Genomic DNA, 22,075 nt, shown 5'->3' on the forward strand with positions numbered 1-22,075 from the left:
ATAAGGCCTTGAATGGGTTGAGCACGCTGAATTCTGATGGGATCCTTCCACTTGTTCAGATTACGAAACTAAGGGGGCATAAATTCAAATTAAGAAAAGACAGATGTAGAATAGATGTGCGGGAATTTGCCTTTAGCCAGCGGGTGGTTAATTGTTGGAACAAACTTCCATCTGTCGTTGTGGAAGTTGATAGGTTGAATAAATTTAAGGAGGAACTGGACAGGCATTTGGAGGGAATGGTGTGATTTTTTTTTTTTTTTTTTTGGCTGATGCTGCATAAGCTCATATATTTGCTTTCTTGCATCACATGCCACTACTACTACTACTACTACCACATTCTGTTATTGTGTTTGAAGGCGTAAGGGCTCCTCCATAAAACTGTCATAATGCATGGCATACAGAATTGTCCAGAACATCAATGTAGGATGCAAAAATTTTGAAGTGAAAATTCTTGAGTCAGTTTTTTTTTTAATTTTGAAGCTTAGTTTTAGAATTAGTGCTTAAAGTTTGGTTATGTTACTTACCATTTGTCAGAGATGACCATATAAGTTTTAAAAAAAGTCAAGATATTTTTGCAAATTTAGGTAACAAATAAATAAAGTTGTAATAAAGTGAATTTTATTAGATAAAATAAAATTACTTCATTTGAACAAAATATAAATACAACTTTATCTTGACTGATGAAAATGCTTTCAGGAGTGCACTATTCATGCTACATTGGTACAGAATGTACTACATGATTATGCAAAATAGGAATATGCATTTCATATCTCATGCAGCATTGAAAGACCTAAAAGAGATCATCAAAGAAGACTGCAGCTAGTTTTGTGCCACTCAGAACACTAATATTTATTTGGTATACATCTTGTACACCAAATGAATATTAGTACAAGAAACGAAGCAGCTGCAGCCAAAAAATACCAGTAGTCACTTTCAAACTGAAGAGATCCAAGATGATTGGTGTTTACCAACATGCCAAAAAAAAAGTTTAGGGGATGTGGAACATTCATACTGAAGGGTTGCTGAAAACTGTGAAAATTTCTTCACAGAAGAAGTGATTAGCGATTCAGAGACAAGAGTTCACCAAATTTCTGCCTGCACAGAGATTTCTTGTAATGAGGTATGATGTCTTTTAAGAAAGGCTAAATCCTTATCATGTACAGTAGGGACAAAACTGTGGATTATGCCAATTTTGTAAACTCTGTATTGTACAGGGTGGAGCATGACAGACTGAAATATTTTAAATTAATTACTAAAGCTTTATTATAATTCTTACAACAAGCAATTTTCAATACAGATTATTTAAGTCAAGTCCAACAGTATTTTTACTAGCTATTTGGTTTTTAAATGTCTTCCTTGCTTGTCAATATATTCTTGACTTCTTTTTGTGACATTTTACATATTACAAACTCTCATGGCATCACCGACTGCTTGAATCTTCTTTGAGAAGATTCAAGCAATTGACGATTCGATGACAGCTGCAAGAATCTTCTTCAATTTGCAAGTCTGTGCATATCTTAAGCTGGCCCCCACAAAATAACTTGGCTGCAGAAAGATCGGGTGACCTGGCCTGCAGCAGAATGTAACAAGAAATTGATACAGTTATCAAACAGCTAACACAACAAATTCATGTTTACACATGCTGTGTGGGAAGTTGCCTCATCCTGCAGGAACCAGCAGGATGGAGGGAACTAACTCTTCATCCTGAAGGACCAAAAATGTTTTTAAAGGTGGATCCATAATGCTCAGCATTTACTGTAACAGAATTACCAGCATTGTCCTCAAAGAAATATGGACTGTAAATATGGACAAAAATATATTATGGACTGTAATTGCCAAATTATGCAATTCCACGCCAAACCACAGCCTTAGCATTGTGAAGTGGGCTTTCATCAATTTGTTGTGGATTTCTGTCAGACCAATATTGAAAGTTCTGTTTGTTGAAAATTCTGTTTATTTACAGCATCACTGAGATTGAAGTTTGCTTTGTACATTTAAAATGTTGTTAATTAAATTCAGATTCTGTTGTAAAAATCTCTGAGAATCTCAGCAAAATCAAAGATGCACTGCATTATAACATTGACTCAATTCCCTGTGTGAGTGCTATTTGTAGGAACGAAAGCGTAAGTCCTGATGTAAAATTCAGCCAGGGGACCATCTGGAGATTCCTAGTGATTGAGGATGTCCCCATGTCAAGTGAGAACTTTGTTGAAACACATCTCTCAGAGCTGCAGTGTTTTCAGACATTCTTAAGGATTTACTGGTCCTTTGAGTGTCACTCAAACAGAACTGGTTTCCTGTCATTGTTTTACTCAATTGATGATAGTGTTTTGTGAAGGAGCAACATCTCTATGATTCTGAACTGTAAAAACTACTCTGAATTTAAGTCACAGATATTCACATTTAAATAGAATTCAACGAAAAACACACATTTCAAACTCCATTTCTCCAAGTTTACACACAACATAACACTATGCTTGACTGACTAATATTGAATACTTTGAAGCAATTAATATAATTATGTTCCCTCAGCTGCCATCTATGACCCAAAAAGTAATTATTACGAATTAAAAACCATTAATCCACTATGCTCCATCCTATATATGGATGAAACCAAATTCATTAATCAGGGAATACTAACTTGCATAATCACCACATATGGGTGTTGTGTAGGGAAACCCTTGTATATTGTTAGACACGCATCTTTCTAGCATGAGTTCAGCATCAATGTTTGGATAAGTATTCTGGGAGACATACCATCAGGCCACATAGCTTATCAAACTGTTTAAATGCATCCTATATTTCAAATTCACACTAATCAGTTTTGTAGAGAAGTATAAGTATATTTCAAAGTTTAAAATTACCATTTATGATAGAGATGTTGGGGAATGGCTGGCCACTATCCCTTAAGAATCTTAAGGAGGACTGGCCAAGCAGATCCAATTAACTGGCCTCACAATCTCCAGATATCGATCCTATTGATTTTTGTATATATGGGGTTGCAAGAAGGAGAAAGTTAATACTGAAGAAATCACAACAGGAGAGATCAGTTAATAGTTCACATTTAAAATGCTGTCACCAGTAAAATCAATAACAATCCTCATCAATTTGCAAGTCCCCAGGGGCTCACATCTGGTGAGTATGGGCTTGGCACACCCAGGGTCCTGAGTTGGATATCATCATTCTTCCCTTTCTTGGTGGTTCCTTTCTACTTCTCTCTCTCTCTCTCTCTCAGGATAATAAGGAATTTTTTTTTTTTTGGCCGGTGCAGCATAAGCCTCAGGCTTCCTTTCACCATATGGCTAATGCTAATAATAATAATATGTTTTGCAACACTGCTGAGCATATCTTAAGGTTTAGGGTGGCTACTTTAAACATATGCTATAAACCTTTAGAAAGTAAAGTTATTTCTCAATTAAGCTATTATATTATGCAGAAGAATTCACTTAATTGCAATATTTATATTTTAAAAGTTTCAAAATGAAAAATAAAAAATAAAAAAAATTTTTAGAAAAATATTTTTTTTAGAAGGTTCTTTGGTTTGCAGTGAAAGAGACTTCTGGGATGAAGCTGAAAGTCGTTTTGCCTTTGGTTGATATGTTCCAGCGTGTTTGCCATTGTTTCATCAATTCTGTCCAGACTCAGGTCTTCTCAGATTTTATATCTGCAAGAGTGTTAATTGTTATTCCTCTGAAAGTCATGGGTTTGGGCCAATGTTCTTTTCTAGGTATATAGTGTATCGAGAAAAAAACATTGGGAAGCTAAAAACTTGTTTCTGAGGAATCAATTTATTATTGTAATAGCATGTTAGCACCTATGCCATGCCACCTCATATAGTCTTTAAGAGTATTATATCTGCACAGATATGTTAGGGGCTGATTTGCAAATTTTGTGCTAAAAAAAAAACCTGCAATAACCTAGTGGAAAAATTTTTAGTCAGTTTTAGTCAGTTAAATATTAAATTGGGTATATTTCTGGATTCTCTATAAAATGTTGTTCATGCCAAAAATTGTAGGAAACCCAAAATTCATGTGTAGAAGATACAAGAGTGAACATTCATTGTACTTCTAGAGGCTATATCAACCTCTAGAAGTACAATGTTGAAATCGTATGATTTCCCAGTAATTGTGTGAAGAAATATTGCAATATTAGATGGCTTGGGAGACTGATTAATTTTTGCTGTAAATTCAGGAGTAGTGTTTATCTGTGAAGATATAGTAGTGTTTTGCATGCTTCTCCAAAAAGGTCTAAAATTGGTGATACTTGAAAGGCTCCTAACACAATATTTAAGGAATTACAATGCAACAGGATCAAACATTTCAATACATTTTCCTAGCTAAGACATAAAAGAGGAGCCTTAATTTAGTTTCATTTTAATCAGAGCATGATATAAATGCAGCAGAATATAACAATCTGAACCCCATAATAGAGCAGATATTGATTTGAAGAGATTTAATTTCTTTACAAAAGTGGTATGAATGTATATTTAATATGTTTAAGATAGTTTAACTTCTTATCGAATTACAGACCTAGAAATTTTATTGTAAAATTGAAAGGGGATGTGGTTAAGACCTAGTTGTATGTCAGAGTCTAATTGTTGATGATTGTTTTCAAGATCAAGAATTTCTAATTACCTCTTGGTAATTAAAAAATTCTTCGTAATTAGAAGATATTATATTACATATTTTTCAATAATTACTTTATTGTAAATTAAATTTACATTAAATTACACTATCTTCTATCCTTCAATGATGGAATGTCATTCAATGTAATGTTAGAAATTTATAATGTAATTTCTTATAACTAGTAAATGTTTGCCACTGAAGTTCTACATAGAGGGCCTGATATATTTGACTGTTTCTGATTTCATTTAATTCACTTAGGAAAAACAAATGCCTCACTCATTACATATAGTGAAGTGTTTGTTTACAAATATGGCTTTTCATGATCAACAGTAGGCAAGATCTATGTTAAACCTTTCCCTCCCTCCCTTTTCATGTATAAAATCAAGGTTTATTTTATGTATTTTTACAAATTATATGAAGTTTAATTATGTATGAAGGAACCATGTAGCAAACAGGTTTATCAATATCACCCAATTATTGTAAAGATAAATAGATTTGGTGAATTAAAATATTGATTTTTTAAATGAACTTGTTGGTCAATCTGAATGTGGATGTTTAAGTCTCCTCCTCAACATATTTTCAAGATCACTTCAAGACTATTAAACTGACTAAATTTCATTCCCAAAATAGTCTGCAATACTTACTGTCTATCAAAAAGGCTATCTTAATGGTTCAATAATGAGAATGATTTGTCATTGCTATAATGCACCCACCTGGAGGAATGCAAAGACAACCTATCTGTGACATTGTGCAGAGATTCAGCTGGCACAACACCAATTTCTGCAGAAGTTAATATCTCTGGGGGGGGAAGCAGCAATACAACTATCATGATAAGGGAACAGCGCAGCTTCTGAAAGTGAATGATGCATAAAAAAGCACCTACAACATTACCTAGAAATTACTACAAAAAACATATTTGGAAATGTCATAAGACACAATAAAAGCACATATTCAAACAAGTAAATTGTATTGATCACATGATTTTGTATATCTAATCATACATTCATGTAGTCTGATACGTAAACTGATATTATTGTGAATGCTTTAAGATGGCACTGCACATCACATGGCACAGAAACTAATAATTTGTGAGGAAGTGGCATTTCAATAAATATGTTAATATCTTAAAAGAACTACTCACATAAATTCTAATTGTTGTGCATATTCTCTTGATATGAAGGGGATCTGTTCAGGAGCTAATTTCTTTGACAAATATAAAGCTTGATCCCAGTGCAGTAAGTCTTGTCGCATTTCCAGTGCAGCTGAAGGGTAAGATGAAGCCAAATACAAATCCTGAGCCAGATTAAAATCACCTCTGAACATTGCTAAATGACCAGCTAGTAAATTTCTGTCTTCAATATCCTTGTTTTAAAGAAAAAATATTTACAAATTTTAAACAGTGCACTGCAATGATATTAGGAAATAATTTTGAAGCATCAAATGGGTGGATTGAATGGTTGCAAAAACATCATAATCTATAAAAATACTTGTGAAGAAAGTGAATCTTCGAATGAGTGAGTCATCAAATTAATGTGATTAAAAGCCAAGTGATTCATACATTACCAGTGGAAAAAAGTGACAAGCAAAAAGTGAGAGGTTGGTATGATATCAACAATTGCACCACATCACAGCCATATCCCTGGCAGAAGGGCTTACAAAGCCTTAGTATAAGTACTATATGCTATTTTCATAAAAAATATTTGTATATTCTCTATATTATATAGAGTAATTCAAAATGAGCTGCCTAATTCTGTTTTATTAACTTAAATTGACATATTAATTTATTTTCTAGAGTAGCTTTATATTCCTAGTTACGATACTTAGTTTAATTTTTAACTTCGATAGAGATTTTGTAGGTTATTACTTAGAGTATCAGTAAGGGTATCCATCCTTGTGCTTTACAAGTTTTGCAGCTCCGGCGAATGTGAAGGTTTTAGCTATATTTAGCCACTTTATTGACTTAATTGTGATATTAAATTATTTTCTATAAGTAGCTTATAGACCTAGTCAAGATCCTTGGTTTAATCTGAATTTAGATAGCGAGATTTTGGAAGTTAATTAATTCTTAGGGTCCGTAGATTTACCATTCGTAATTTGATGCCATTGTAATACGATACGTTATATCCTGTACTAGATAGCATTAGCTTAGTATAGTATAGTATAATCAATTAATCAGTAAAATTTATTAATCTTGTCAAACTTCATTATTATTATTATTATTATTATTAGCCATATGGTGCAAGGAAGCCTGAGGCTTATACTGCACCAGCCAAAAAAAAAAAAAAAAAAAAAAAAAAAATTTCTGAATTACCCCGAGGGAGAGAGAGAGAGAAAAGTAGAAGGGAATCATCAAGAAAGAGAAGAATGATGATATCCAGCTGAGGATCCTGGGTGTGCCAAGCCCATACTCACCAGATGTGAGCTCACTGTCAATTAAATTTTACTTTCTTTAACTAAATACATATAACGACTTAGATTTTACAAATGTAACATTATTAACTAATACATAACTTGATACGGAAGTTATATAACAAAACCAAGAGATAATACTCGATACTGGAAAAAAAAAAAAAATATATATATATATATTTAGTGTTATAACTGCATTGGGATATAAGTTTAGAGTTATAATTTTGTACTGAAACTGAAATTTTATTGAAATTGAATCGAAATCATGACTCAGACCAGAGCAGCAAAGCAAAAGGCTCAAGCTAATGGGGGTGTTATGCCTTTTAAAATGCACTGCTTGTTTGAATGTTGTGGACAATCAGGAACGGGACATGATATTGCCAAGGGGACTGTCTTTTGTGCGCACGATGTAAGGAGTGTGAGGAAATCAGGCGACAACTCAGCATTGTTATGGGCCTATATGAGAGCTAGAAGGACAAGGTGGATGCCCTCGAAGGATCTAAACTGAGAGACCCATCAAGAGCTCTCAGCTGCCGACATCAATGTCAGAGCTTGCACTTGATCATCAGGCAACATAGTGGCATCCCCCAAGGCAGAATGCACTGGTCCCACAGGAACTAGTAGTTGTTGGTGACTCTTGTCAGGGAAATGGGGAACATACTGTGTAAAAAGGTTACGTGGAACAGGACTAGGGTATGTCTGCCAGGGGCAAAGGTTGATGACGTTGAAGAGCAGATATCATCTTTTAAAGGCACAAAAGATGATATTGTTGTACATGTTGGCACTAATGATATTAAGAGTAGGAGACCACAGAATTACTTAACAAGTACCGATCACTGTTGAAAAAAAAAGCCATGAATTAGGGTTGAATTTGAAAATGTCTACAATTCTGCGCAAACATGATAGGAGGGAGTATATGATGAGAGCCTTGTCGATAAATTCGGCCCTTTAGAAAGTGTGCGAGGCTCAAGGGGTAGATTTTTTCTCAGCCTGGTCTGTGCTTGTTAACAAGAGAGACTGCTTCTACAGGGACAGGATACACTTAAATAGAAAGGGTACCAGAATATTTGCTGATGCTATCGAGGCAGAGTTAGGTGGGTTGGAAAACTGCTAGCTTGGGGAGGGGTACATGGACTAATAGATTAACAGTAGCCACTGGCAGAGGTGAAGGTGAATCTTGCACTGCTTCTATTGGAATAAGCAGCAGCCTGGAAATCAAGATACAGGATATTTCAGAGACTGCTGGGAGTCATTGCACTACAAGTAAACACATGGGTTGTGTTAGGGTAGCTAAGATTAAGAACAGCCGCATGTATACTTGTGTATACACCAATGCTAGGAGTTTGGTAAATAAATTTAATGAATTTGAGGTGTTGGTCAAAACATCAGAGGTAGATATTGTTGGGATATCAGAGACATAGTATCACACAGATATAAGGAATGCAGAACTGGAATTTGAGGAGTACAATGTGTACAGGAAGGATAGACAGGATAGGAAGGGAGGAGGGGTTATGCTGTTGGTTAAGAAACACAAAATCCAAGGAAGCACTGTCCAGCGATGCCCAGTTGACATCGCTGGACAGTGCTGGACTGGGGGATCAAAACCAAGAGTAGGAGTGTGTTATAGGCCTAATGACACTGATGAGTATAATAAAAAACTGACAGGGAAATAGACTGAGCCAGTAAATCAGAGTGTCTTATAATGGGGGATTTTAATTTCCCAGATATTGACTGGAATTTGTGGGTTGGTCACTAGCATGGCTTTTGTGGATTTATTGGATGATTGTTTTCTACATCAGCATGTTCAGGAGGCAACTAGAGGGAGTAATACTCTTGATCTGATTATCAGTAGTGATTCTTCATGCATTAAGAATCTGCAGATAAAGGAACAACTAGGTGGCAGTGATCACAGTGTGCTGAAGTGTAATTTACTCAAAGAGGTAAATCAGGGGTTAAGGGAAGGGTTTTTGCTTTCGTAAAGGTGACTATGGAGGTCTGAGACAGTATTTAAATTCTATACGGTGGGATAACTGATGATGTTACCAACAGCAAATTCAAAATGGGAGGCATTCAAAGAATTAATCTTGTAAACTACTAGGCTTTACATACTAACTAAGAAATATTGTTCAAGGTTTAGGCCTAAATGGATGTGAGATGAACTAATGAGTCATATGGAAGAGAAGAAAAATGCATGGGATACATATAAATTAATGGGTGACATGGAAGCCTATGATAGATATTAGCATTAGCATTAGTACAGGCATATGATGCAAGAAGGGAAGCTTATGCAGCAGATTACGAGAAATCCTTGGCAAGGGATGCAAAGAAAAACAGCAAAGAGTTCTTTACTTATGTAAACTCTAGAAGGAAGGGGATGAATCAGATTGGTCCACTTGATATTGATGGGTCAAGTGTTGATGATCCTGCTCAGGTAGCTAACAAACTAAATGAATATTTTGCATCGACATTCACACATGAGGAGTTATTCAGCGAGGGGAATGCCAGAGGTGTATTCAACTCTAGCAGTAAGCTACAGAATCTTGAAATAACTGGGAGTAAAGTGGAGGAGAAACTGTTGAAGATAAACACAAGAAAGGCACCCGGGGTGGATGGGATCTATCCGGTTATATTAAAGGAGGCAGCAAAGGAAGTAAGCAAACCCTTAGCCATAATTATGAGAGCTTCCTTGGACTCGGGGGAGGTACCCATAGACTGGAAATGTGCAAATGTGACCCCAATTCACAAAGGAGGATCAAAGGCTGACACAAGTAATTATAGACCTGTGAGCTTAACTTCTGTTCCAGGAAAATTAATGGAGGCACTGGTTGAAGAAGCACTGCAGGATCATTTAGACAAGACTTCAGTTATAGCTCAGACATAGCATGGTTTTGTTAAGAGGAAGTCTTGCCTGACCAACTTGATTGGATACTATGATGCAGTCACAAAAGGACTGGATGCAGGGAATAACTTTGATATTATATACTTGGATCTTAGAAAGGCTTTTGATACTGTTGCACATGGAAGACTGCTACACAAATTGAAGCAGTGTGACATTGGAGGCAAATTGCTGCTATGGATAAAGGGGTGGTTGAGGGGGAGAAGACAGAGAGTGGTAATCAATGGACACTGCTCATCGTGGACTGATGTTATTAGTGGAGTCCCTCAGGGCTCAGTGTTGGGTCCATTATTGTTTTCTGTATTTATAAATGATATTGATGATGGTATATCGGGCTTAATGTCCAGGTTTGCAGACGATACAAAGGTTGGCAGGGTTGTCAAGGACACTACTGACACTATGCTGCTGCAACAGGATCTGGAAAGGTTGAGCAGATGGGCTGAGAGGTGGCAAATGAAGTTTAACATTGACAAATGTAAAGTACTACACATGGGAAACAGCAACCCCAGAGCAACGTATCAACTCTGTGGTACTACACTGACAGTGGTAGAGAATGAAAGGGACTTGGGGGTGGTTGTGCAGGCAGATATGAAGTTCTCTGAGCAGTGCAGACGGGCTGCAAGAATAGCCCATGGAGTATTGTCAATGATATACAGGAATTTTTCCAGCAGGGATAAGGAGGTGATTATTCCATTGTATAAGGCGATGGTCAGGCCACACCTAGAGTACTGTATACAGGTCTGGAGGCCTCATTTCAAGAAGAATGTAGAGCTGCTGGAACAAGTACAGAGAAGGGCAACAAGATTAGTGAATGGAACAAAGGGGTGCTCTTACGAAGAAAGGCTTAAATTTTGCAAATTACAGTGTCTGGAGACTAGGCACCAGCGAGGTGATCTGACAGAGGTGTATAAAGCCTTGAATGGTTTAAGCATGCTCAATGCTGATGGGATTCTTCCTCTAGCTCAGAAAAATCACCTGAGAGGGCATAAATTCAAATTGAGGAAAGACAGATGTAGGATAGACGTGCGGAAATTTGCCTTTAGCCAGCGGGTGGTTGGTTGGTGAAACAGACTTCCATCCCTTGTGGCGGAGATTGATAGCCTAAATAAGTTTAAGGCTCAGCTGGACAGGTATTTTGAACGAACAGAGGGGTGAAGTGGAAGTGGGTTTTTTTTTTTTTTTTTTTTTTTTTGGCTGATGCTGCATAAGCTTGCTTTCTTGCATCAAATGCCTCTACTAATGCTAATACTAATGCTAATATCAAAGTTATTCTCTGCATCCAGTTCTTTTGTGACTGCATCATAGTATCCAATCAAATTGGTCAGGCAAGACTTTCCCTTAACAAAATCATGCTGTGTCTGAGCTACAACTGAAGTCTTGTCTATATGATCCTGCAGTGCTTCTTTAACCAGTGCCTCCATTAATTTTCCTGGAACAGAAGTTAAACTCACAGGTCTATAATTACTTGTGTCAGCCTTTGATCCTCCTTTGTGAATTGGGGTCACATTTTCACAACTCCAGTCTATGGGTACCTCTCCTGAGTCCAAAGAAGCTCTCATAATTATGGCTAATGGTTTGCTTACTTCCTTTACTGCCTCCTTTAATATAACTGGATAGATCCCATCCACCCTGGGTGCCTTTTTTATGTTTATCCTCAACAATTTCTCCTCCACTTTCCTCTCAGTTATTACAAAATCATCTAGCTCACTGCCAGAGTTTACTTCACCTCTGGCATTCCCCTTCCTGAATAACTCCTCATATGTGAATGTAGATCAAAATACTCGTTTAGTTTGTTAGCCACCTGAGCAGGATCCTCAACTATTGAACCATCAATATCCAGTGGACCAATCTGATTCATCCCTTTTCTACTAGCGTTTACATTGGTAAAGAACTCTTTTCTGTTTTTCTTTGCATCCTTTGCCAAGGATTTCTCATAATCTCCCTTTGCCTGCCTAATCTCCTTTGTGACTTTGTTACAGACCTGCTTATATCTATCATGGGCTTCCATGTCACCCATTAATTTATATGTATCCCATGCATTTTTCTTCTCTGCCATATGTCTCTTTAGTTCATCTGACATCCAAGATAAGTTCTTTGAATGCTTCCCATTTTGAATTTGCTGTTGGTAACATCATCAGTTTTTCATGAAAAAAAGAATCATGCACTTCACGTACATGATTGGCAGTACACACCCTCATGTGCCACTCTTAACTGTCAGTTTAACTGAGGAAGGTTGACAAAAACAACCGAAAGCTTTTTTGTATGTATCTAATCTAATATATGTATGTATTTCCTATTATTAAACTAATCATAACTTGTTCTGTCTCCATTTCGCTCTGTGCCACAGTAATTCAATATTAATAATGAATCTAGAGCACACAGGTCTCTTTAATCATCCTCGTGTGTGAATGTAAATGAAAAATACTTATTCAGCTTGTCAGCAACCTGAGCAGGATCATCAACAGTTGAACCATCAATATCAAGTGGACCTACGTGATTCTTCCTGTTCCTTCTGGTGTTTGCATAAGTAAAGAAGTCTTTGCTATTTTTCTTTGCATCCTTTGCCAAAGATTTCTCATAATCTGCCTTAGTTTGCCCAACATCCTTAGTGACTTGGTTGCACACTAGTTGATTGGCTTCTGTATCACCTAATACTTTATATGCATCCCATGCATTTTTCTTCTTTGCCATGTGTCTCAACAGTTCAACTGACATCCATTTAGGTCTAAGTCTTGAACAGAATTTCTTAGATGGTATGAAAGTCTAGTATCTTCTATGATTATTTCCTTGAATGCTTCATATTTAGAATTCTTTAGGGAGTGGATGCCAGAAATTTATCGAAATCTACCCTGGAGCTAAATGATTTTGTAATAACTGAGAGGAAAGTAGAAGAGAAGTAAAAGTAGAAGTTACATGTAAGAAAAGCACTGGGGTGGATGAGATCTAGCCAATTATATGAAAGGAGGTAAGCAAACTCTTAGCCATAATTATGAGAGAATCCTTGGATTCAGGGCAAGTCCCTGTGGACTGGAGATGTGCAAATGTGTTCCTAATTCACAAAGGGAGGATTAAAGAGTAACGTTAGTATTTACAGACCTGTTAGCTTAACTTCTGTTCTAGGGAAAATACTGGAATCACTGGTTACAGAAGTAAAGCAGGACCATCTAGAGAGGAGTGCAGTTATACTTCAGTCATTGAATGGGTTTTTCTAGGGGTGATCATGTCTGATCAATTTGATTGGATACTGTGATACAGTAAAAAGAAACTGGATGCAAAAATTAATTTTGATATCATATATTAGCTTTTTATACTATTGCACATAAAAGAAACTACAGGTCCTTGGCTATGAGCCAAGGACCTGTAGTTTTGCAGCATGCTGTAAAGATGCAGTTTGTTCACATGGTGCATGTAAAGGCCATGCTTATTAGGCAATTAAAGTAAAGTATGTTTCCCCAACCTGTTATAACTACCCAACTGGGAAATATAATTCATCATATGCAGTGTGCAATCAAAATTGTCATATTTATCTAGGAACTATTTAACTTGTTAAGGCAAGAATGGAGGGCTGTCATTAGAGTCTCGTCTCCTGTAATGGAATAATTATCACTACTGTAAAAAACTCAATAACAAATATGATGAACTTTAGGTGGATATTACCTGATGTTAAACCAATGTTGTACAATTAGTAAATGCCTTATACCTTTGAATTTCTGAGCTTTCTGAACATAATATAATTTTGGATCTATGTATTAATTTACACTTCACTGATGCATATTTAAGATCTTACCAGAAAGTAAGAGAAACACTTATGTTTTAGTTTGTTTTAAGGAATTCTGTGGTGTAAAGTTAAATTTATTTGGGATTTCTTTTGTTTTGTTCATATCTGTGATACTGATATGACCTGAAAAAGTTATATGGATAGCCACTATTGTTATCATCATTTTTTTCTCTTTTTCCTATGTAGGGAAAAAGTTATATGGATACACAGACGGATGTACACAAAATTCCTGTGGCTTGGCTTCATGTGCCAATACAGAAACCAGGCAAGCACATAGTCTGTGATCATCAGGTCTAAAAGGACAGTTATTCAACTCAAACAACATAACCCAACACTACACTACAGTACAGTACAAAAATATCACTACATTGATTGGCTTTCATCAAGTACAATACCTAGACATAAAACACAGTGTGGAGTTACTACAGATTGGCTGGGACTGCCTTAAAATAATAAATATAATAATAATAATAATAATAATAATAAAGAATGACCGTGCCTATAATATAATATATTATGGGCTATGGTCACCAACTGATTCACCAATTACATTGGTGAATTATATGAAAAATAGAAAACCAATATAAAATGCATACTGTGAAAAAACTGATGATAATGTTGTGTCAGAATACCGATCAAAGTCTGTTGGTAATGCTCAAGATGGTTACACCAATGCAGTCATGCACCAAAGTGGTGATGCAACCTGTAATTCAATTTTTGAATACAGAAGGACTAAACCTGCTAAAATTAATGTAATGTTGGCTCAGTACAGAAGCATAAACAAGTTAACAGCAAGTCTATCAAGTTAGTTAATAATAATTCATGTTTTATGCAGTGCATTAAATTTAAGGCACATTAGCAAATAATAATAATTCATGTTTTATAACAAGTCAACCCATCAACATGAAATTTTTTGCAAAGATTCCTAAAATATTCCAAGGAAGCAATGAAATTTTGAAATGGATCAGGGCTCCTGTTCCAAATTTACAGTAACATTTCTTTAGGAGGAATTGAGTAGGGAATGCTATGAAACCAAACTGAACTTAGAACTATCCCAGGGACCAATAGAATATTGGTTCCTGGGATGGTTCTAAGTTCAGTTATATATATGTTGAAAATCTGTTATAATCTTGTCAATTAATGCAAAAATATACTTTCACATACTTTCATCTATGCTGATTTTTGTGTGTATGGGGGGGGGGGAGAACAAGAGCTGTATTTAAACTGGAACTGGATCTAAATTTTCCCAAGGACAAACAGGACACAGGTTGAAAATTAGGTTTTGATCTAATTTTTCATTTTTGAATAATGCACAAAATATGTTTTTATACAAATTTGTATGAATAGATTTTGCAGTTGGGAGAAGGTTCAGGGAAGGCTATGACTGATCTTAAAAGCTTTCCACAGACCAACAAAACACACCTAAAATGTGATACTGATTGAACTTTTTTTTTTATTAAGTAACATATAAACATCCAAAAACATACATCCGTTAAAAGATAGGTAATGTATGCAGTGTGTTACATTTCAGGCACATTAATTTTTTTCTTAAAATTATATGAATTCTTTTTTCGATTTGTTTGATTAACTGAAGTGAAAAGTAAATATAGTTACTTTCTTATCAATTAATTAAAGATAATAACTCTGTAGAATACTTAATAAAACTGTATAATTTTACATTCTCTAAACGAAGCTGTTCAGTTTAATTAGTACTGTTACAATATTTAGAAATCTTTATTGCAATAATAATAATAATAATACAAATGGATGCATTGCAATTTTGCCCTTCATGGCCACAAGGCCAGAAGTTAATAGTAATAGTACAATATGTAAGAAAATGAAATTGACAAATTAAACATGAAAATACATACATGGACTAATAAAAGTAAATACAGCTGAATACTCAAAGTATAATACAATTATATACATCACAATGTACAAAGAATATATAGGTGGAAAACTGAAAGGTTAGTAAGCCATCTTTATGTCATTTTGCTGGCTTGCAGCATTACGGCGATCTTCGAGGAGAAGGATCAGGGACAGGGAAGTACAATTTAAGGATGCGATGTCTGTATTTCCTGTCACAGGAAAACTTATTAAGGTCAGCATCCAAAGACTGGGAACATGAAAGTAGCTGAAATGGCAGAAACCTATCGGATAGGTGGAGACAGCTGAGATGTGGGCACAGAGTTGGAGTTGTTCTGAGGGAAGGCCAAGGGACTCTCCAAGAGAACAGGTCCCAGAATGATGGTGCCAAAATCTTGCCAGTGATCGTTTTTACAGTTGTTGCAAAGCGTTTCACCCTAATAAGCGTGGAGAGCCTGTGAATTTTTATCAAACTGGCCATTTCAGTTGTCCTTAACTGTGGAGGAAGTTTATGTTTATTTATGGCCCATTTTAAGAGTCAAAACTCAGTAGAAAAGAGTGGTCAAATTGTGCTAGGGATAGCAGATGCCCATACCTCTCCAGCATATAGAAGTGGAGAGTATACTATGGTTTTTAAAAATCTGCTGGTAGTCGTTACTTCATTAATATAATGCAAATGCTGTTTGGCCATCCATCCGAGTCGAGTTGCCTGGGTAAGCAGCTTTTCCATGTCGTTACCAAAACAGAGCTTCGGATCAAAAACAACCCCGAGATGAGTATGCTTATTGACGATGGGAATAGGAGAATTATATAGTGTTGGTTGAATATAAGAAGCCATTTTCTTTAATGAGAATATCATAAATTCAGCCTTTTCTGGATTTATTTTTAGTCCTAACTGGTTGAGGTAGTTTGCAAATTCCAGAAGTATATTGTTAATTGATGCTGTTATCACAAGAAGATCATCATGTGGAGAAATCAGTGTGAGGAGTTTCATATCATCAGAATAACATAAAGTACCATGACTGGATTTAATAAGCGGAGATATAAGTGCTGTAAACAAGAGCCCAGATAAGACACCACCCTGTGGTATGCCTGAAGAGACACATCATATGTTTGGCCGTGGACAGTAAGCTGGATTATTCTATTTTGAAGGAGTGAAGTGAGGAACTGTAGAGTGTCTCCCTTGATTTGATAATGGTCTGAAAGTAGTTTCAGCATTGTAGGAAAGTTTATTGAGTCGAAAGCTGCTTTGAGATCTACATAGGTGACTGCAAGCTCTGCACGACATTCAAATGCAAAGAGGATAGAGCTGGTGGTGGCTAAGAGGTTAGTCACAGTGGATCTATGAGGAAGGGAATAGTGGATTTGATGAGGCTGATGTGGAAGAGGTTTAGTTAGAACGGGGAGCAGTACCTTCTCTAGGAGTTTTAGAAGCTTTGAGGCATTGCAGATTGGCCGATAATGCTTAAGAAGAGTAGGAGATCGAATTTTGGGTATAGGCTTCACAAGGTAGATGTTCCACTGCTGGGGAAAGAAATGACTTGACAAAATAGCATTAAAAATAGTTAGAAGCAGACCCAAAATGTATGGGCTAAGACATTTAATAATGAATGTTATTAATGTCACCTGCCATAGCAGAAGCCAGTGTAGAATTAATGACAGCAATAAGCTGTTCCCTGGAGACTGATAGACAGGTGTCAGGCAGGATTCCAGTTGTTGGTGTTTGAAGATCAGCACATTTTTCCGAGTTTGAGGCAAATCTAGATATAAAGTCTAGCCACTGGTCAGGTTCAAAATTTAGGGGGAAATCAGAAGGCCACTCAAAGTAGGAGATTCTTAATTGCTTGAGATTTCAGCTTGTTGAATGGTGCACAAGTTCTAGAGTAAGCTATCCTGTCTTGAGCACTTTGTGACTGCTTCCACATTTTGTGCAGATGCTGTTTTAACCTGAAGCTCATATTATGAAAACCCCAAACGTGAAAGGTATCAAAACCTATAGTACTTAGTACCGTGCATGGATTGAAGAAGAAGTATGGGGGGAGGGGGGGGTGCTGGAAACTTTGCTCTAGACACTAAACATGGGTTTCACTACTTCAAGCCTTCAATAAGCAAAGCGGTGGTATTTCACCAGTTGATGAAAGTCATCTACCACCTACAAATTAAGATAGGGAGTCCACCATGCTCTGGACCAAGGCATAATAGAAATTCTCTTTGATGCTGCAAAGATCGCAATGTCTTAAGCCAATTAGTAAGCAAATTAACTGCAATTTCAAGATCAAAATTTTCTAGGACTGACCATGGCAGAGGCAGCCTCAACACATTTAGCAATACTCAAAAATCTGAGACTAACTATTACTCTGGTATTAGTTGAACTTACAACTTTGAAGTTTGGAGCAGGTATGTGTAAAAGAATAATAATTGGCCCGTGGTCCGAATTAAAATAAGTGTCTGGCAGGTAACTGGGTGTGCAAGGAAAGGAGGCAAAGATGAAATCTAGTTCGTTGTTACCTCTGGTCAGGAAGTTGTTGATCATTTGTAACCACGTACAAGATAGGTTTGATAGGAGCACTGGCCCACAGTTAGCTAGCTGGGGAGGAAAATTAAAGTCTCTACAGACAAAGTGCAAGGCTGAAGGATGAAGCTGTTTAATGATCCAGATTGATATTTCATGGATGGTTTCATATGACGGTGCTGGGGGTATATATATATATATATATATATATATATATATATAGCAATTACATCTATGAGGACACTATGGTAGCTGAGAGTAACAGCAAGAGCTTCATATGCTGGTGTTTGGCTAGAAACTTGATGATTTGGTTTTTTTTTTTTTTTTTAGGAGCATTAGCAACTAAGGCCATATTTCTCCGGGTATATGCGGTGGTCATTCCTTGACCTTTCCGCATCCTCCGTATTTGGTGGTCACAGGCTCGAACCCCGGTCTAATCAAGAAGCGTGTGCTATGCACTGCTGCTCCTGCTCACCTGGCTACGGAGGTGCCTAGAAACTTGATGAACAAAGGCCTGTGAGCTCTTAATGAAAATGGCAGCACCACCTCCTCTGTGACCAACTCTAGAAGAAAACACTGATTTATACCCAGCTAGAGTACAAGATATAAAAAATTCTTGGTCTTTATCAAGTCAGGTCTCGGTGACACAGAGGATATCGATATCACTAGCAAGCAGAATTTGGTCAATGGTATCCAGTTTATTGCGGAGGCTTTTAACATTTTGGTACAATACTCTGATTGTGTAATTTTCCTTTCCATCTTTTTAAGGCAGGTGTCTCTAGTATATTTATTCAAGGAAGGCTTTCGAGTTTGTCAATTCATGACCCACGTTGGGATGAGCATTCCCGAATTGTTTATCATCGGTGATTGAAGGCTGATGGTACCAATTTGATGATGCCGATGTTTGTCACCACTGGTATAATTCTGAACTATGCTGTGCACATTTTGAGAAAATACCTGGAATGTGGGGCATTCATGCTTATTCCCTTGCAGCAGTGATTGCTATCAAGGAGGGTGAATTAGTTGAGGTTGTTGATGGGGGTCTCGTTTTCTCGGAAAAGTGTCTGATGTATATATCTTGGGGCCAGGAGGCAGGATCCATAACCTTTTGGTAGACAGCAGGTGAACACATTATAAGGAAGGAGGCATAGTTTGTTTGCCACCTTTTAAGCCATTTAACCTGAACTGAGAGGTTATATTCTTTATTAAACATTCTCCTTACAGATTCAAGAGATGTTCTAGGTCCAAATCTTGAGGCAAAAATCTTGGCTCTGGTGGAAACTACAGAGATATTATATTTCTCAGCCAGTGCCAGAGGTTTCGAGGCTGTTACTTGTCAAGGAGATCTGGGATAGGAATATTAGTGTGATGGGGAGGGCAATCAATATTGGCATCTCGAAGGCATCCAAAGGAATTTGAGGCAGGGCTAGCTGTGGGAATTTTGAAGGAATTTTGTATTTGTATATCTCCAGATGGGATGTAAGTATTGCTAGAAGGGCTGTTGGTAAGCATACCGGCATATGACGTGGGCAGAGCCCAAGAACTTACTGTTTAGTTCTTGGGCTTGTAGGGAGTGTTTGTTATTTTCTGGTGGGTTCTCTGGTTGGGATACTTCTACACAAGATTGAGCTGTGGTTGGTCACCAGCCTTCTGCTGAGTGCACAACTGGGCCCTGCTAACGTACTCAGTCAGAGTGTCTGCAGATCTATCTACTAATTGTCTTGAGTGAATCTGAGTGTGGGAGCCAGGCTTTATAAGGCTAGGTTTGACAGGATGAATAGTTTTTGCCCGTTAGGTATTATTGGTGGCTTAGATGTAAGCTTGCCATTTTGGCTCACCAAAGAGGAGAGGTCAGAGAGCATATGAGTGATATGTTTATTTTGGTTCCTCAGCAAGTAGACCTCATCCTTGAAATCCTCAATTTTGGACCTCAACTGGTAAATCAGGAGGATCAAGAATCTACGTTGTCTGGCTGTAGAGGAGGGATTGACACTGTAGCTTCGGCATTAATTCTTGGAGAATCATCTTCACCTTGAAAAGCACCTGTTGTGACTAGTGTTTGGTTTGAGGTGGAGAATACATTAACGAGTAAGGCACAGTTTTGATCATTAGTTTCTGATGGAGAATTGGACTGATTAGCGCTGCATATATCGTGGTTGGCAGTATCATCACCATCAGGTGATGTTCCGTTGCCCACTGTTTCATCACATGCGATGGTCATGAGTGAAGGTTCAGGCAAACCAGTATTTGAACGTGAACGTTGAATGAGATCAGTGAACATCTGTTCGACAGGGCTAGTTTCAGTCTGGGCCAGAGGAAGTTCAGATATTTCAGCATCTTCTCCAAGGCATTTGTTACATGCAAACTTTCTCAGATTTTGTTTAGAAAGATGTGTAATGTCCATTTTAACTGAGCAGGCACAGAAGGTTAATTTGCATACATGACGTCGAATGGTCGGTTCCTTCCTGTCGCGGCAGGCTAGGCAGATGGATCGTTGCAAGTTATTCTGTTCTGCAACATGCCTGATTTCGGGTCTTTAGCTCACTTGGATGGGAACAGCAATAAATAATGCTCACTTTTAAGAGCTAGTCTTTAATTCAGAGTTGTTTGTTTGCTCTGGCACTATTAAGCTTGTAGCTTTTATATTCACGTTTCCAAAGAGATTACTAAGAGAACGTAAGAAGGCATAAATAGTTGAGACAGGTGTGCTAAGCACAAAAGACAGAAGAGAGGGTGGATTTCCCTAAGGAACTTAGTAGTGTGAAGCTTTGTGACTCGGTCAAGGTTGAATCATTGTCACCTTAAGCCTTTAGGGTAATGGGTGTTTGCTAGATTCACGAAGGCTAAAGCATCGTGCATACATTGTAATGAAGGACTTCAAACGTGAGCAGGAATAATTAAAAAACCAGAATTACCTGTCTATCATATCACGAAGATGATACCACATCAAGCTTGAGCAGAGGAAGAGGAATTCACTGATGGATCATTTTATAACATTAAGCATAACTAATTAAAACTGAATTAATATCAGGAGCATTAACGAATACCGCCTTCTCCCATATACTTTTATGTCTCCTCTCTCTGTATATGTATCTCTTCACAAGCAACACATGTTCATGGGTTTTACATAACAATAAAATTACATTAGTGTATTTTATATTTGTAATGTATTATGTCTTGTACATTCATTTTTCTAAATAACAATACAAACAAAGCATGCATTTATTACTGTGTACAGACACAATAATGCATTAAAACTTTCTTTTTTTTTCATACAATTTGTATGGAAAAAAGAAATAATAATTACCAGGTTCCTATTTGTACGATTTTAATGAAATTTGGGATGGCTCAACAAATCTTTCTGTGTGAACCAAGTATAAAATTATCCTGAAAGAGGCCTCTGAGGTCGGGAAAACTCATGTCTAAGAATATATAAATTCATACACCGACCATTGAATAAAATTTAAAATTTAATATGACTACAATCTTTACAAAAAAAAAAAAAAAAAAAAAATTTACAATAAACTATTACGAAACTATTATTTCCGTAATAGTTTATTGTAAATATTTTTTTTTTTTTTTTTTTTTGTAAAGATTGTAGTCATATTAAATTTTAAATTTTATTCAATGGTCGGTGTATGAATTTATATATTCTTAGACATAAGTATAAAATTTCATGAAAATCCATTGACTTCGAGTCAAGTTGATACATGCATATGGTTGGACATGGTAAAGACAATTGATGCTTATGCATATATGCTAACACACCTAAAAAATGGATGAATCAGTTTACAAACAATATTGAAAGTGTTCAGGATTCTCCTTGAACAGGGCAAGCACATCATCACGTCATGACACCTAATATCCTAATACATTGAGAGAGGTTGATATCAGCATGAACATTTTTAGAAATATTATAAAAAATGTTTGTGCTAATATCATCCTCTCCCAATGTTTTAGGATTGCTACCATTTGCAATAATTATAATT

General features: G+C 36.6%; 1 protein-coding gene across 1 annotated transcript in view; it reads right to left on the reverse strand.

The window, feature by feature from the left end:
- The window catches only part of Oseg6 (intraflagellar transport protein Oseg6), a 690,115-nt gene that overhangs the window by 281,744 nt on the left and 386,296 nt on the right, over window positions 1-22,075 (reverse strand). Inside the window, exon 21 of the mRNA XM_090372456.1 lies at window positions 5,767-5,987. Coding sequence (XP_090228582.1) covers window positions 5,767-5,987 — 221 coding nt within the window. The remainder of the gene's footprint in view (window positions 1-5,766; window positions 5,988-22,075) is intronic.

This window comes from Mastigoproctus giganteus, chromosome 1 (genome assembly GCF_048544385.1).
Source record: "Mastigoproctus giganteus isolate SK-2022 chromosome 1, ASM4854438v1, whole genome shotgun sequence".
NCBI classification, from domain to species: domain Eukaryota; kingdom Metazoa; phylum Arthropoda; class Arachnida; order Uropygi; family Thelyphonidae; genus Mastigoproctus; species Mastigoproctus giganteus.